This window comes from Dinoponera quadriceps, unplaced genomic scaffold (assembly GCF_001313825.1).
Source record: "Dinoponera quadriceps isolate SergipeBrazil2010 unplaced genomic scaffold, ASM131382v1 scaffold37, whole genome shotgun sequence".
NCBI classification, from domain to species: domain Eukaryota; kingdom Metazoa; phylum Arthropoda; class Insecta; order Hymenoptera; family Formicidae; genus Dinoponera; species Dinoponera quadriceps.
The window spans coordinates 1,221,069-1,238,779 of NW_014554446.1; the positions used below are offsets into that span (position 1 = coordinate 1,221,069).

The 17,711-nt window shown below is 44.3% G+C and overlaps 1 protein-coding gene across 2 annotated transcripts in view; it reads right to left on the minus strand.

The window, feature by feature from the left end:
* LOC106750209 (nephrin-like) overlaps positions 1 to 17,711 on the minus strand; it is a 207,696-nt gene that overhangs the window by 65,205 nt on the left and 124,780 nt on the right. For both annotated transcript variants that reach the window (XM_014630391.1, XM_014630381.1), the window contains exon 8: positions 12,063 to 12,189. In XM_014630391.1, coding sequence (XP_014485877.1) covers positions 12,063 to 12,189 — 127 coding nt within the window. The remainder of the gene's footprint in view (positions 1 to 12,062; positions 12,190 to 17,711) is intronic.

Genomic DNA, 17,711 nt, shown 5'->3' on the forward strand with positions numbered 1-17,711 from the left:
AAAAACCCCCCCCCCCCCCCCCTCTCGCTCTTTCTCTCTCTCTTCCCTTTTCGTCGTGCTACGCGCGATGATTATTCCTCGTAGGGACACTTTGGCAGCTTACACGCTCGATTTCGCGATTTACTCCGGGCGATCGATTCGGGATAACGATCGCGAGCGAGCCGTGCGAAAGCTTTCCCTCTCACTCGCTCCGAGTAACGTTCGCTTACACGGCGAGCACGTGTGCGGGTGCGCATCCGTGCGGGACACGGTCTCGCGATTGTAGTCAGAGACGTCAGTGCGGTCGCGCATCGGTCGCACGGCGCGAGAGTGCGCGGCGCGCGCGTTGCCGTCCGGTAATGGGAGGACGGGAAATAGCTTTCCGGTAAATGAACACGCGCTATGCCCGCCGCATTCCACTCCGGGCCAGCCGGACGACGATTCCCGTCGTGTGACCGAGCAGATCGTTAACCGCGCGACAGGGACGATACCGTCCACCTCCTTCCTTCCGTTTCCTTCGTCCCGCTAGGACTTGGGGCTTCCGATTCGCCAGTTTCCTTCCGCTTCGTCATAAACCCGCCGCATCTTCGCGCTTGAAATCGGACTCTCGCCTCGCCTGCCTGCGCCTCGTGAATACAAGCCGTCGTTACTAGCTACGAGATCGGCCGTCGACGGATCTTGGTTAATCGGATCAGCGTCGGACTACCCCGAGATTCGATATTTGCCGGTGGATTTGTTCCACGGGAATATCCACACAATTTAGGGCGAAGGATTTATTCAACATGAGCGAAATATCACGCGATTTCGATTTCAGCGTACTTGGTTTCTTAATGCTCTTGTAACCCTATTCTGTTAACTGTTAACGACTCGAATATCGTTGTCGTTACGTTGACGTTACGCTGCTTTTCTATCGTATATTATACCTGCGCGACGATGAAGTAACTATGATGATATTGTCGTTAAAAGTTACAGAATAGGGCAACAGTAGGTCTATTCTGTAACTTTTAACGGCAATGTTATCATTACGCTGTCAATGTGCAGACTTTCTACCGCATACTTGCGGCAACGTAACGACAATGACACGGTCGTGAAAGTTAAAGAATAGGTTCACTAGTCCCTCGCTGCACGCAATAAAGAATATTTTGCACTCGTATCAAAATCGGCCATTGTTAAACTTTTTATATTTTAAACGTACCCCCGTGTGTTATTTTAGCATATTATGTTTATGTTATCTTAATATTTTGTGTCGAGTCAACACGTGTAAATGTTACAATAACATTTGTAAATGTTAGAAATTACAGTTTGTACTTCAGTGTCGATTAAGATATTATGGATATTAATTTTGTGTTAATTTTTAACATAATATTTGTGTTACTTTTTAACATATTCATCTTGTGTTAAATTAACACAAAAATTTCGGTGTAGACCGTTTGGAACATGTGAGATGTGTTAAATTTAATTAAATTGAAAAGGAAACTTTTACCGCATATCCTTCATCTCGATCAATTGGCTCTTTATCGGCCATGCGGGCAACTTTATAGATGCAATTAATTACACCTTATACGTAACTAAATAAGACGCGGTATGGTATCATAGCGCCGACCACCGGCGGCCACCAACCGCGCGTAAAATTATTCTCACGAGTTTGCGCCAGTCTACGTAACTAAACTCTATATATCTCGACCGTGGAATATCTCGTGCATGCGACACGAGTTATTAAATTCTTCTTCGATTAGACAGAAGAGCGGAAACACAAAAAACACCGGCAGTACTATACTCGAACAACGAACGGCCAGCCACAGGTGGGCGATGCTGTCCAACTATCCCATCCCTTCTGGCCCTTCTTTTCTTTTATCGCGAGGTCTTAGCCGTAAGATATTTAACCCTTCGATCGGCCGTCCCGGGATCTGAGTGAACTCGCAACGAATTTCTCTCTTTCTCTTTCAGACGTCGTTTCTCACCGTTGTGTGCGGTAAAACCCAACAACAATTGAATCTCGCGCGCTTTCCAACTTTCAAGAACTGGTGAAACGTGCACTGAGGAAAATAATGCTTGGCATTTGTCACTATAAAAGCATAGCGAAAGTGTTACAATCAGAAAAACCATTTATCACATATAAACGTTACTATATCGTTATTAATAACAAGCTTAATTCCATATCGCTACTACTACATTTTTTGTTAGAGCAACGAAAAAAAAGTACGATTGGAACCGAAGGTTACCATGATTTTTTAATGAGATTAGCCATTTTTTTCTTTCTGTGCAATAGCACAGAACCTGGCGTCTCGTACGAAATTCGTTACAAATTTGTCAAAAAACGAACGTCGCGGGTTCGCTCATTGTCGACTCTTTAGGTCCCGGGTGTAGTTAACGGAAGATTGTCTCCCGATTGACTTCATATATGCTCGCGCGCGTGCGAAACTCTCTATTATTATAGCATTACTGTGTTACAACACGCGTCGAACGAGCGGGCGAGCCTGTGTCTGACCAAGTACGCACCGTTACCACTGCAGACTCGAGCCTGACGTTGATAGATTCGTCGTTGTACCATTACGTAGGATAGACTGCACAGTTATGGGATGCTTTATTACAATAATGGTCGGCCATTTTCCCGATGAACGATCCGAGTCCGCTCGTGGTTACGTGGAATACGAGTGGCGATGTTCGGAAGCGCCTGGTATCGATACTACGCATTACTCATTCTATACTTGAAAAATGAATATCGATGATATCGTATTTTTTACGCATCATATAATAGCGTACAAGCGAGAGTACTCACGGCAGGCATCTCGGATATCGATGACGGGACTCGCTTGTCGCCCAAAAAGGATATCGATGTTATCCGTCAATTTTTAGAGTTCTTTAAATATGCGGAAATTTTGTTAGGCCAACGAATCAGTTTTTCTTCTTCTCTTTTTTTTGGGGGGGGGGGGTAGCGGGGAAATTCCAGTTACCGAAAAAATTGTTAATTTAGTTAAACGCTATTCAAANTAGCGGTGAAATTCCAGTTACCGAAAAAATTGTTAATTTAGTTAAACGCTATTCAAATCCATGTGAAAGAATGAGGAAAAACGAAAAAACAGACCTACATTATTTTCCAAATAAGTCAAATATACACGTTCAATCATCGTCTGTTTATTTTTATCGTGCGTTAGTCAGTGTGCTTTTTCGAATAAAAACTGGAATTTCACGTTGATTAATTTTGACCACATTTTACCCGAATTCCCAGAAATATTACAAAAAAATTTCAACCTAAATCGAACTGTTTGTCCGATAAGTTTATAAATAAACCGAGAAACGTCGGAAACGTCGTATATATCTCAGTTTACATGTATTCGTTGCAACAAGAAGTTACCGATACAAAACGACGTCGATATCCGCGTAGTGCGAATCGAACGCATAAAAAATCCGATTGGGTCGAAAATATCGACGAGTCGAAATAACTGAAAATACGATTGTACCCTTTTTTCGGTCAAACGGACAATTCGACTCTGGTAGTCGTTTCGGACGTTTCGACCAGTTTTTCGACCATTCGTTAAACGAACAACACCGACGGCCGCTGGGTCAAATGCATTTGCGGACATTTCGCCACGAGCTTTGTCTCTCTTACTCTCCATCCTTCTATCTCTCGGCGACAAGATAACTAATTTTACCTTGCTGTAATTTTATATTTCGCGAGTTCGATTCTGGTGAAGAACAATAGGCGTTTGCGCCGTTTTTCGCAAACGTTTTAGGTTATTGAGCCATTGTGAATTCCCTGTTTTTATGGCGATTGCAGTTTGACATACGTGTTTTTAGTATCTACAAATTAAACATCGCGTGCATCTATGACGAATATTCTCTCTCTCTCTCTCTCTCTCTCTATTTCCCTTCCTTTTTCTCTTTATTCCTTTCTCTCTTAAAAACGATAGCCGATATTGGTAATTCTTTGCTGTTGAATTATACGTGTCGCTTTAAAAATCACGTTCTTTTTCCATAGATGGGCTTTCGAACGTTCTCTGCCTGCACGATCCCTCATTGTCTTTCAATTTTATCCCTCTTTTCGAGCACTTTCCGTATTATCGAAACATATTGCAGCGAGACAGCGGCAAGTATTCGCCACTGACTATGGATTTAGCTAATTAACTAATTCTACTGTAATTTAAAATTATGATACAATGAATCTCTCACGCATATTCGAGACAAAGATATTTCGTGCGACACGTAGGACACATTTTTTTTATTTTAATAGATATCTATATGTTTGGTTGCATGTTGTTCCGTGAGGAGGAGATACGAGCGATCGTTGTTTGGAATTGGTCCAAAATGATTATCAAGGTCCCACGCGTTTACCGTATGTGCAGAGACCGGCGTTATAGCACGATGGCGGATGGGTGCGTCCACATATTGTTCGAGATCGTGCAAATCTCAGCTTCATTGCAATCGCACGTTCCAGCTAATCGCGTTCCAGTCGAGCACCGAAGCGTGTCGCCCCGTTTAATCTTCATTCGGTCCAAAAATCACATCTGACAGGACGCACGTCCCGCGTACATTTCGTAATGACAGTCGAATTCCTCGTAAAAGAATTTATAGAAAATTCCGAAATAGATTCCGAAAGACAGATGGTGGACTCATTATTTAATTAAATTCTCGAGACCACTTGTCGGGTTAAAATCACGAACGGTAAAACTCGATTAACGACCCCGGGGGTCCGGTAAGTCGAATCAAATTTTATTTTGCCGTGGCATTTTACGCGCCACCGGCCCAAAGTCATAACAACAACGCGAGGAAGAAGAGGAGGAGGAGGAGTAGCAGGAGATGTAGCCGACTAACGAGAACGAATTTTATTTCACGTTGGTATTCTTTCGGAGATAAACTCATTTTACGAGCGACACAAACAGAAAAATTCGGACGGCGCCGTGTTATTCCGCCGCGAAAGTATGTAGCGCGATATAATGCGAGGGAATTCGTGGCCGGGAAGTTCGTCACGTCGCCGAGATTCGTTGCCAGACGAGTCGCAACTGAACGTCGAGTTAACGCCATATCGAATTTTTGAGATGGTGAACGGGAAGGGAGGGAGGGAAGGAGAGAGAGAGAGAGAGACGCGCGTCCGCTCTCCGACTCGAAACGAACGATGGAAAACTGAATAAAGGATGGAAAAATATATCAACATGATAACTATTATATTAGGAAACAAATTTAGATGGCTCACGATTTTAATGTATAATTATTACACGTACACATCACGTATTTGTATCATACTCGTAAAAAAATGTTCGACGTCGCTTTTCACGTACGAAAAAACAATTTTCTTAAATTCCAAGTCCCTCCGTTTTTTCCGGTCCCCCACCCTCTTCGTCCTTCCCCTTGAAGTCTGAATTAGAGCCCGGCGTTATTTCGAAAAGACCAATCGCGCGAAAGGGTCTTTCCCGTGGTATAGATACACACATACATTCGGGCTGCATGCGGGAGAATGTTAACGTTACAAACCGCGGCGTGCAACGAGAGCTGATTCCTCCGACGGCAGCTGTCACGTGTAGTTTGCCGGCAAATGTCAGTTTCCGAGATAAACAAAAGGGGAATGACGCGGTTGCATCGGACAGTTGCATACGGCGCGCACGTGCATCGATAATACTCCTTGCAGCCACGGAAACATCGCCGTCGAGTAAGGCCGGCCTGGATTCGCATGCAAAGCAGATGTCGCGACGAACGTAACGCCGCTGCTTTAGAACACGGATACGTGAGCGAAAGGAACGGGACGCACTCTCCTCGATGGAAAGCATATTCTGATAAAGAAGGTGCGGAAGGAGGAGGAAGTATATACACAGTTGGTAGATTAAAGGTTGCAACATTTTCTTTTCGATGAGTTTAGCAACGCATCTCGTCCATCCAATAGGGAAATGTATCTCCTGAGAATTACTGAAAAATAAATTCTCCCACTTGGACGCGAGATGCGTTGCGAAACTAATCGAAATAATAAAATATTGCAACTTTTAATTTGTCGACTTTGCACAAATAATATGAAAAATAAATAACTAAAAATAAAATGAAAATAAGAATAATATGAAGATAAAAAGAAAATAGGAATAAAATAGAAAAGAAGGAAAAGAAGTTGCGGGCCGAGCATTGCTTTCTAGACGTTCGCCTTTCCCTGCGAATTTCTCGTCGCCTGGCGAATCGTCGAAAAGTCGATGGAAGACGATGAGGTATCGCGGTGATGGCGTCGAAATCGGCTGGTCTAGCGCGAGATATTCGTGGGATATTCTCGCGGTAAGTTTGCTCGCGCAGTTAGCCGGGAAATCGAGAGATCCCGCTGCGAATTCCTCGCGGCTGTGGCGATTAACCATCGGGTTAATGCCAAATGCCCGCATATACGCCGGACGCGAGGATAATACCGGATGCCCACGGTGCGGCGCGGCCGTAAATAAACGGATAACGATGGCTCTCTCGTATCTACGGCGAGCGAGTGAGCGAACAGACGTTACCGGATTCGCGCGTTACCGCCACGTTACGTAGCCGTGTATCGCGCTACGTCGACCACGCGATTTTGAAGGAAAAGAGGCGCCGGTCAAAAGGTTAACATGGATATCAAATCAGGGGGAGGATGTCGCGATACAACGCGCACATTGCCGCCAAATTGAAATTTCGATATTACTCGAGTCGGAATTTTACGGTTCTACATTAAGTCTTCAATGGTCTTCTATTGTGCTCCTTTGATGCTACAAATGGAAAATTATTTCCGTCTCCTCCACTTGAAGATTTAATGTAGAATTAAGGAGATTTAATGTAGGACCAAACAATTTCGCACTCGGGTGCTTTGACGCTCATAAGCTAATGCTAGTTTGCATCTACTTAGATGGCCTGCAGATTAACAGAAACCTACTTTGACGATACTGACACTCTTGTAAACTTCTGTCTTGAGCCTTTAATTCTACAAATTTAATTTTAATGCAATCCGTTTTGACAGCAGGAAATTTGAGGACATCGTCAAGTTTAAGTAGAAATAAGTTATTAGAATTTAAATTGAACCTTAGTTTGCTATCATATCTCCTACTGCGTTGTAAAATTAAAGGTTTGACACAAAACCACAACTCGAAATTCCCTATCCGACACGTTATCCAGTCCGTTATTACGTAATGTGTAGAGATGTATTTCGAGATTATTCGGGTATGCATTAAATGCAACAACCGACTCTAAATATAACGGTGGTCGTGTTATATATCCGAATATTCTAAATTAACACAATGTTGTTATGTTTAGAAATGTTGAAAAAGCGATAGAAACGTTTTTCATTCAGTTACAAATTGCGTTTCTAAAAGTTCGCGGATCTGTTTGTATTGTATTACATGCATATATGGAAAGTTAAACTGTACGAATGATATCGCGTGAATGTTAGCCTGAAAAGCCCGGTTTAACTAAGTAGAATAATACTCCGACAGTTCTGGTGTTTGATTTCCCGATCATTTCAAAATAATCAGATACATTCAGATGATATAACTGAATATCCACAAAGAGGCAGGCAAATAACGAAATAATTTGAGAAACATACGGGAAACACACCGGCAATATCCGGAAGACTCGTGTATTCGGATATTGATTCTCTTTGAGATAAACGCATGATGTGTGTACAACACGTTTTAATTTAAGCGCGTAATATTTTATCGTTTTACGTATTATATTCGTTTTTGGGAATAAAAATTTCACCGTTGAAGGCGCAAAACACATACGCGCATAATCCGCTGGGCAAACAGAACGTATTGCAGATTAAGCGCGAATATAGATGAAATAGTATGTAAATCGAGAAATAAAAGGGACGATTCTCTCAGTGAAACGCGCTGAACAATTTCGCAGTAACTCGCATGGATTTCGCGCGATTGACACGCGTAAGTTCTGGAAAAGCGTTCGAAGAGATACACACACACACACACACACACACACATACAGGCAGACACACAACGTTACACGACACGGAAGCTTAACACGCGAGTCGTCTTTTTCGTTTCGACCACTCGAATCCGCTCGCTTGAGCGTATTGCTTTTCGTTTTCGCGAGTTTGCGTGCGCCCCGATGCATTTCCGTGTATATCGCGCGCAATCTATCGAAATCGAATTAACGTCCCTTTACGCTTGCGTAAGGACACTCCAGGCGAGCGGAACCAATCCAAATTGTTACAGCGAGACTCAAAGGCTCGTCGGGCCCTTGAGTGGGACTCGCGCACGACGTCCTCAGCACGATCATCGGAACGGAAACGACGACTCGCTAATATACGCTAACTTTCGGCAAATTCAGTTGCCGATATCGCTCATCGTCAACTCACCCGTATGTTTAATCCGATTTCGATTAAAAATGTGCGTCTGCGCTCGGGAAATATTCCATGCACGTTGCAAGATTTTATCGTTTTCGCGCTCATCCGTGGAAGAGAAGCGAAAAAGGAACGCGAGGCTTCTCGTTACTTTGGGCCCGAGATACATTTGTGCGGTGATCAATTGAAATAAATCATCAAATTGAGACGGTAACCCATACAGCATTTGCAGCAACATTGCTGCAACGTTGCCGCAATGTTGTCAGCTATTGTGCTGTATGAGAAAATGGCTGTCTAATCAGTCAGATTTTCTTACATCGCGATGATCATATTCAATGTTTGTAAAAGATCGAATAAATCGAACTTGTCCCACGCTTGACTTTATATTCGAGAAACAGTTTTAACATATCATTCTTTGTCAAGCAAAGAGATCGACGAACATGGTTCTCGCAATTGGATTCCGAGTCATTTCTCAGAGATCGATCGCCGCGTCGGCACGGAATTTTGAGTAGTTCCCGACCAGGTGAGATAAATAACGTTCGCGTGTGATTCTCGAATTTGACTGTTTCGGCGTGTGATTAACAAGATATCGCAGCGGCGATGATATATATCGCGATGATGACGCGTAAGATTTTCATCCACGGTGTCGAGCGAGCGCGATTATTTCCGGCTGTTTACCGCTCCGCGCGGTCAAGGCGAGCAATTACACTGTGCAAAGTTTAAGCCCGGCCGTTCCAATTCGCATCGCAAGCGAGGCGTCACCGTAACGCATAAGCGCGAGAGTTGCCGTAAGTACCGGGCAAAGTAATCAGGTGGTTACCTTCAGCTCGAGTATTTGCCGCGTCGCTCGGTGGGCGCCGTCCGCGGTGTATCGCATGTACCGCTTCTTTTTTTCCCCGCCCATGCAACGTTTAATACCGTTTAGCGTTTTATGAACCTTTAATAGCGTTTACAGCCCGGCCGCTTGTTTAACGTTATCCGATACAACCAACTAGTTTGTTTCTTTTTTAGTGGATAATGAACCCGTTATCGTGCACGACCGACGGATATTTAAATTTGTTCGCTAATTACGCGGACTTTGTTTTCTGGCCGGTTATTGCCGTGATTTTGGGTAGCGCAAATTGCATTGCTCTCCCATGGGGTTGAATCAGCCAATTTTCGCATACGCGAATATCTCTTTACGCAACGCTATTTTATAACTGCGGTACATACGTGCGGTAAACGAAGACTCACTCCCGAGCAAAGTATAACGAAAAAGCCCGACTGAAACGGTAACAATTAATTTGGTGGGCGATCAAGAGAGTTAGAAAGAGAGAACCGAGTAATAAATATCAACAATTTTCAAAGATATTTACAATATAGCACACAAAGCACACGAAGATTATAGTCAATTCTTTGATCGTTAATAATTAAACGATAAAATATCGGATTAGTGAACAAATTTTGCTGCATTTTCAATAAATAATATATTTGATTGTATTGTATATATTGCTGAATATAAATATATTATACAGAGTGACCGAGACCAACAGGGACAAATTTCGCGAGAGTGTAGAACGGATTGAACTGAATAAATAAGTCTTCTACTGCTCTACAAACAACACGCAAAATTTTGAGTTATTCATTATTGAAAATGGCCATGTGTAGAGGTTTCTTTCGTTAATAACTCCAAAATTTGTATGCTATTTGCATAATAATGGAGGACTTTTTTTGTCCATCTCAATCCGTTTTACGCCCTCACAAAATTTGCCCGTGTTAGTCTGGAACATCCTGTATATATATATAGTTATATGCTAAAAACGAAACCGCGACGATTACTCGGTTGACAAATAATTCGTTCCCAATGAACGTAATAACGTCAAATTCAACTGAAAAACAAATCGAGTTTTTGACAAGCTCAACATTTCGTTGTAATCGTTCCTGTCGTATTATTTAAAGCCGATCTCCATGAGGATGCGTTCTTACATTCTCTCAGGAGATCAATGTTAGCGCGTTGCCCGGCCCCTCCGTGTACGTAACACTTAACTTCCTCGCTTCAAGAGGGAGGCAAGAGCGAGGGGATACCGTGCTACCCTTCTCGAAGAGCACCGTTTTCCTTTAAGGACGACCCGGAGACTTACGAGAATCGTTGTTTGAGGGGGCGATTGCACAGGCGCCCGTTATTTGAACGCGTTCGAATGAAATTCCGATCGCCCGTCCTGCCTGCCCGCCGTCTTTGTCCCGAAGCTAGAGAACTCGCTCCGTACGCGCCGGCTTTTCGGAATTTATCGGAATAATTGCATTCGATCGTTCGCCGAGCGATGATCGGCAAGACGAAAAGGAAAAAAAAAAAAAAGAAGAAATGTTTCAGTCGGTCGATGTTTGGAAGAATCGAGGCGCACTCAGTGCGCCGAGTGTAGTCGGTGTATCACGACCGACAAAGTGTTCGCGCGGAATTCGGCGAACTTTAACCGCCTGAGTACCGGAAGGCGTCGCAGGAATACATGACCAAAATTGCAGGACAGTAAGTCCAATGTTGGGTTAATGCACTCGGAAAATAAATTAATTTGCGCAATTCTATTACGGCAACTATTCTCAAACAGTAAGTTACAATTGCGCGTAACAACATCAAATAGTGGAACAAAGGAGGAGTCTCGCATGTGTTTTTCGCAAGTAGCAAAACGAAGAAACACGATTATGTGCTTCCCGGCATTCAAATCCCTTCTCATCCTCCATAAAACCCTGCATAATTTCCTTCCTGCTTCCGCAAAGAAATTATTTGCTGAAACAACAAATTTTATGTTATCGCAGGAAAATCTGGATCTGGATCTGTCAATTACTATATGGACAGCAAAACGATTTGTTAAGAGTACTAATTGCCATTCGCTGGATTATGTTTTGCTGAATCTAGAAATTATTTTATTGTGAGTACAAATTAGTAAGTATGGTAAAACCGTACTTTATTCTGATAGCAAATTAACGTGCCCTAAGAACAAATTCATCCAACAAAATATTTTTCATCCTGGTAACAAAACTTTCTGCTCTAATTACAAATAATTTGGTTATACCAAATAAATGTTATCGCTGTCGCAATAAATATACAGTAGTAACGATGGTTTCGCTACAGCAGCAGAATTATTTTTCTTTGTGTGCGAAATTAATTGAAAGGTACATTATTTATTGGCCGTGTTATCTTCAATTATTGCGCTCAATAACTAGTTCGCCCATTAATAATGATTTTACTATATTTTTTATAATGGTTCAATAATTAAATTTTAATTTATGAATATTTTATTATCTTTAAAATAACGCTCGCTCTGCACCGTGAGAAATAGCACACGGGAAAAAATGCTACTGAATCGGTGGGATTTCCAGCAACACGCGTAATTGGAACAAATCCTCTTGATTCAATAACGATATCATTGAAACTAATCATTGAAATAACGTATAATAATGTATCGCTATTGAATCAAGATTTATTTTAATTACTATTGGACATTTTACCGATTCAACAGCATTTTTTTCCGTGCAGCTGCTAGCCGTTATAAAGGATCTATCTGGCGGCGATATTATCGCTCTCAAGTCACAATAGTGCAGATTGGTAAACAATGGAGAGATCACTTTGAAAGAATACAAAGACACATAGGCGCGCAGGCGTTGGAAGGTCGAGCCGAAGCACGGGTGAGGACGACGCACGTAGCGGATTCCCCGCTTCGCCGGCTCTCTTTCGTATTTTAAACATACTCCGGGGATTAAAACCTTATACAAATTTCAAGTCGCTCCGAGAACTGCGTTATCGGCTATTACGGCGCTCAGTACTTACAGTGCACCCTCAGCTTCCATCGGTCCTCGATGCCGGCTTCCGGCAGCTTCGGATTCTCGGCACGGCACACCAGGAACTTCCCTTCGTCCTCCACCGTTGGCGTGAATTGCAGCAGACTCACGCCGTCCTGCAATTGCGAATGGCGATCATTCGTCTTCGCTGCTACTTCCGTATGCTGATTCGCGCGAATTCCCCGCCCCGCTCCCGCACCTCCCACCCCCTCCTATCGCGAGAGTTTGCTCTGCGCCGCGGCTTATTACCACCGGGACTACATACAATCGTGATCGAGATCTTTTAATAACGTATTCCCGCAAGTGATTGTTATTAAGCGTTATTGATATACCGCCGCGATCCTGTTCGCGCGCCTGGATAATAAATATAATCGCGGGAATATAAATATAATGTTTTTAACGATATTTATTTGCTCGCAAATTAAGCGTGACGACAGACGATACGCATTGAAACATGCAATGCATATCGTGCGCGGGTTGAATAATAAAATTTACAACGTCACGATTACGTTTTATGACGAATTCCATTATTATTCCGTGATGTTTCGGCGCGTCTGCGAAACATTTTCGGAAAGTGCTCGCCGTTTTTGCTCGCATTGTCGCGCCATTATGGAGGATTATAATTGGGTCGGATCGTAATGCGAATAGTGGAAGATAAATGATTTCATAACATTCCAGCACTGTTTTGCGATTCTTTTTCTCCCTTACCCTGCGTGTCCCCCCGCGAAGAGTGGGGAATTGCGGTCGCGTCGCATTTCTGTTTTATCGTTTCACATAACCAGCAGTTCGCGTTGTTTACGAGATTTTAAACACGGGCGCCGAACAGCCAGCAAAGCGTGCGTTTTATCGTAACAACGAGAGCATACATTTTTCAAGCGAGAACAATGGACGCGTGAAATGTTAAAATAAATATGTGCGTTTTCGTTTCAAAAATGTGACCGTATTTCCTCTCGCACGGTCGCGAGTGAGCGAGTGCGTCCTCGAAATACCGGCAAAATTACGGGAGATAACGTGCCGCTTTATTATTAATATTTCTCCGAGCTTTTTCACTTACAGGCAATATCCACGTGTCTCGCGCTGGATCATCCCGCGCGTTATCCGCGTCTGGGTTTTTTTAACGATTTTTTATTGCTCACCTCTCGCGGATTTTCTGCATTTTCGGACCATTCTTTTGTTGTTTATGCGCGACTTTAGCGGGAATGCCTTCGAAAATTGGCGAAATCGACGGAACACTTAGCTATATTAGAGTAAACCGCTGCGAAAGACGAAGGGAATCAACGTGATTCGCGACACGGTGACGACACGGTGCCGTGACAAATTGGTGGAATGCAAATTGCGAAAATGTACCGAACTTCTCGACTGCGAGCGCGGCTCGTAGCCGGGATTAATTTCGTCCCGGAAATCTCCATAACAATCGACGTCGCGCCGCAGGGGAGCTCGTGTAATTCTTTCTTATTTCATATGGATCTCGCTGCCCTCCAGCGGTTCGCAAATACGCTTTCCGCGGTCCCTTCGACAACATTCGACCGCGTCATCGAATTAATGACACCCCGCCGGCCTCGACGCGCCCGAAATGAAATTTTCGCTCTCATCGGCCGGGAAAAACACGCTCTTTACGAGCGCGTTCTACTTCTCGCTTCTCGCACGTCACGTTACGCTGGACCGAGTTTTCTGCGACGATTTTTATGGCGATAAGGACTCAGATTCAAATTCGGATTTATTAAAGTCGTCCCTGCGAATTCCGCTATTCCGCACGTTGCGAAACATCCTCGGGTAAACGCCGAGCGAAACGGACACCCGGCTAATCCACGCGTCATCGCGACGGAAAGCCCGGAGGGCAACTCGCGTGGAATCTCTTTAAATCGTCGCATCTCAATTTCAAATACCGTATCGACGGGCGCCGGAAACGCGACAACCGGGTCGGACAAAAACGAGGCGCACGTCGCCGTATCCACCGAGGAAGCCCGGGCGCGCGTCCTCGAAAACGAGCTCCTCCGTGGAATTTATGGCGACGGCGCCGAAATTTCGGTGCCGTTACTCATGTAGATTCGTGAACGGAAAATATGCGCAAATGTGCCGTATGCATACGTGTATATGTATGTGTGTCTCTGTGCGTGTAATGCATCCGCCTTCTTTCCGCAGCACCAGACATCAAGCTTCGCGCAAAATCCTTCCGGTATTTTCTCTCCTTGAACGTTCTCTCGTTCTATTTCACCTTCTCGCCACCACCGCTGCCCTTTCCGTCATATATCGATGCCTCTTTTCTCTCTCTCTCTCTCTCTCTCTTGCGCGTGAACTGGTCGAAAACAATGACGAAAGAGCCAACTCTACCACTGACGAAGGAGCGAAGGCGAACGTCTCGGGGGCGGCTCGAGGCGAAATTAAAATGAAATCCCCGGCGGGCGCGCGAGAGATCCCTCGTTTATGTGTGTGCGCACGCATGTGTGTGTGTGTGTGTGTGTGTGTGTGCGCGCGCGCGCGCGCCGGTCACGTTTACCGGAATTCGAAAAACTTCGGCCGAATTTACCGGGCGAAAATTCCAGCGTCGTCTTAGCCGGCTGTACGGAATTTTCGAAATTTCCGGACCGGATGATTCTCCCGCGCATCCCGCGCATTCCGGAAGGTCGCGCGTTTAATTATGCGAATTATACGAGTCGGTGCTATTCAGCTACTGCAACCAGGCGCTTGTGAAATAGCGCACGCGAAAAAGTCGTAAGAGGCAAGATCGCGATTAAATTAATTGAAAACAATCGCGGGACTTGAATCTCGGCGGAATCGACGGGACCTGTTTGCGGGACATAATTGTACAGGTGAGGCGCGCAATTTGCGTGGCGCATCCCATCCCTTTGTGTTACATTACTGTCGACGCCCTGTTCCCTCTTCCCTCCTCTCTCTCTCTCTCTCGCTCCCTGAAAGGGCCGAGATTAACTTCTTCTTACCTTCCTGATGGAGACGCACGAGAGGAAAGGCTATAGAGACAGAGAACCCTTCCATCTTTCCACGTACACGGTATGGGGCGAGTATATACACAGACGAGTATGTACACACAAAACCGCAGCGGATCTCTGCTCGCTCGGAAACTCGCCTGTGTCTTCAGTTACCCGGTACATTCGCCCGCGAGCAAGAAATGTTTCACAGGGCTTTACGTAGCACATGTTAAATACATTTGTCTACTATCGCAAAGTTAACAATGCTCCTCTGTCGCGACATCATCTTCCGTTTAGTTGACACTGGAAAGGGACGGGAATATATTCCAGCGATCGCTATTGATACATTTCAAATCGAACTTGCGTTCGACGGTCGGTCGGGAAAACGTTAAAATTTATCGTCACAAAAAATCAACGAATAGTTCGCCAACTAATCGGGGGAGCTTTTTTAATCGTGGAATTACAACGAAAAATCTGACTAGACTCGGAATCATCTCACCGACGAAATCTTTGAAACGATCAACATTTCATCACACTTTCTCCATACTTTGTCGCTTCCCATTTTTTGGATTTATCATTGGTAGCAAAATACAGACAACAGAAAAATTTGTGCAACAAAGGGTTAACGCAAGAGCAAGACTTCGAGTCGCGGAGCATTCTGCATTGGTCTTTCGAGCTCGACGGAATTTGCAGGGGCGGAAGCAAAATTTCGATTCGGGTATCCAACTCGGGTTTCAACTTGGAGGAGAGGAAACGCCAAGCTCATTTCGAAAGGCGAATGTGCATTTCGCATTGCAGTACGTTCAGTATTTGCAAGAGAAGGAAATAAAACCGCGCGCTGTTTCATTTCGTTGGTGCTCTTTCCTTTTCATCTTCACCTGTCGTGTTAAAAGCGGGAAAGCTCTGATGTAAGAAAGCATGTGTGCATCTCGGCAAATCTCTTCTCTCCTCCGTTCGCCTTGTACCTCTCCCTCTAGCTGGCGCAGTAATATCCCAACTGGATCGGACGGTAAGGTTCGAAAGGTGGATACCGGCATCGGAAACCTTTTAAGTTATTTGTGTCGCAAGCAGCCACGAATGTTCGGGCACGTAGATTCGACTTAAGATGCGGACGTGGCTTAGTGCTGCCGCGGATTCGATGAGATTCAATGTCGCCGGGTGTCGTCGATCGAAATCACCACGTCGCCTGCACATCGAAGTAATTCTCCGAGAGCCGAGATATGCGAGCGAAGAGCTCGAGTTGTTTCGCTCGAAACTTGGGTCGCTCTTACTTAACCGGGTCGCGATCCAACTACACGTACGGAGGAATAAATTTCACCCTTGAACGCTCGTATTTCTCTTTGCGAATATAACGGAAAAAGTCCATCGATCGATAATTGCGTGAATTACCGCATGGTAATTAATTATTGCCAGATTTTACTTGTCGAATGTTCTGCATAACTTCCGGTCGCGTTCCAGCTAGCTTTGAGCGCGGGATTTAGTTATTTCAGAAGTACAATTCTGGAATTTTAATAGAATTTAAAATATGTATTTCACATAAAAATATATTTTATTCCCGCGTGAATTCTCTCTCTCTCTCTCTCTCCTCCCCCCCTCCTTTCGTCTCTCTGTTTCTCTCTCCGCATGTAAACATACTTGATGCAAAGCACATGCCCAGAAATCTCTTTGAAGTCCGAATAATTCTGAAAATGGTGCACGAATTCTTCAGTACAAAGACCGTTTGATTAAAGCCACTATTACTTAACATAATCTGTTTCCGCGATACTATTCGAGTGTTCGCAATTAGAAGCGTTTGTCTGAAACTTTTAGCAGAAGTCTGTGTAATAAATTTTACTGGGCGCAAATCGCGCCGGGCTCGCATTTCATGACGCTCTCTCGTCAAATGAGCTTCGCGTGGAATGAGCTTTTAATTGAAAAGCGCAGCGAATATTTCGTCTCCAGCTGGCAAGCGATTTTTGATACAGCCAACAGTCGAGTTTCCACGACCGTCCGAGCGAGGTGAGCTTTTCAACCGACCCAGCATGTGTGAGCGAGACTCATTTCTATAATATCTCGCGTGTCGCGTTATATCGCTTTTATTATATTTGTACCGGCGATATTTTACTCTGTTTTTTTTCCAAATCTCCATGCGTATTGCCATGCGGCGTGACACAGTGCGGCGCGACACGTCGAACTATTACGATAATTATATATTTGATAAATTCCCCTCGCGCTCTCTTCGCACGAGCGGCTAATGATCAAATTCCAGATAATAACGCAGTATCGAAATTATTTACGCGGCCGATTAATTCCTCATGATCGTTAGCGTTGTCGTGTAAAATTGCGTGTTCAGGACAAAGGCCCGTGCCGGTAAATGAAGAGCGCAGTTTCGGCGCAAGCGAAATTCGCCGAATTCATCGGATTTTGACGAAACCTATTGCAGATCGAACAAAATTCCGAATTATTCATATTTAATTATTCATCGTGAGAGATCCACTTATTAATATTATTACGAGGGCCTCGTTTCCCGTGACGAACCGTCGAAAATTAATACCCTATCGCGTTGAGAGAGAAGTTTCGACGGAAATGTCGACCGAATCGTCGCGCGAATCGCTGAGACACGCAACGTTCAGAACGTCCGCTGACAATGAGGTATTTCCGGCCGGTCGAAAAATAATAACTCATCGTGCCGCATAAACGGAACTTCCGTTCCGTGCGATACATATTTCTCG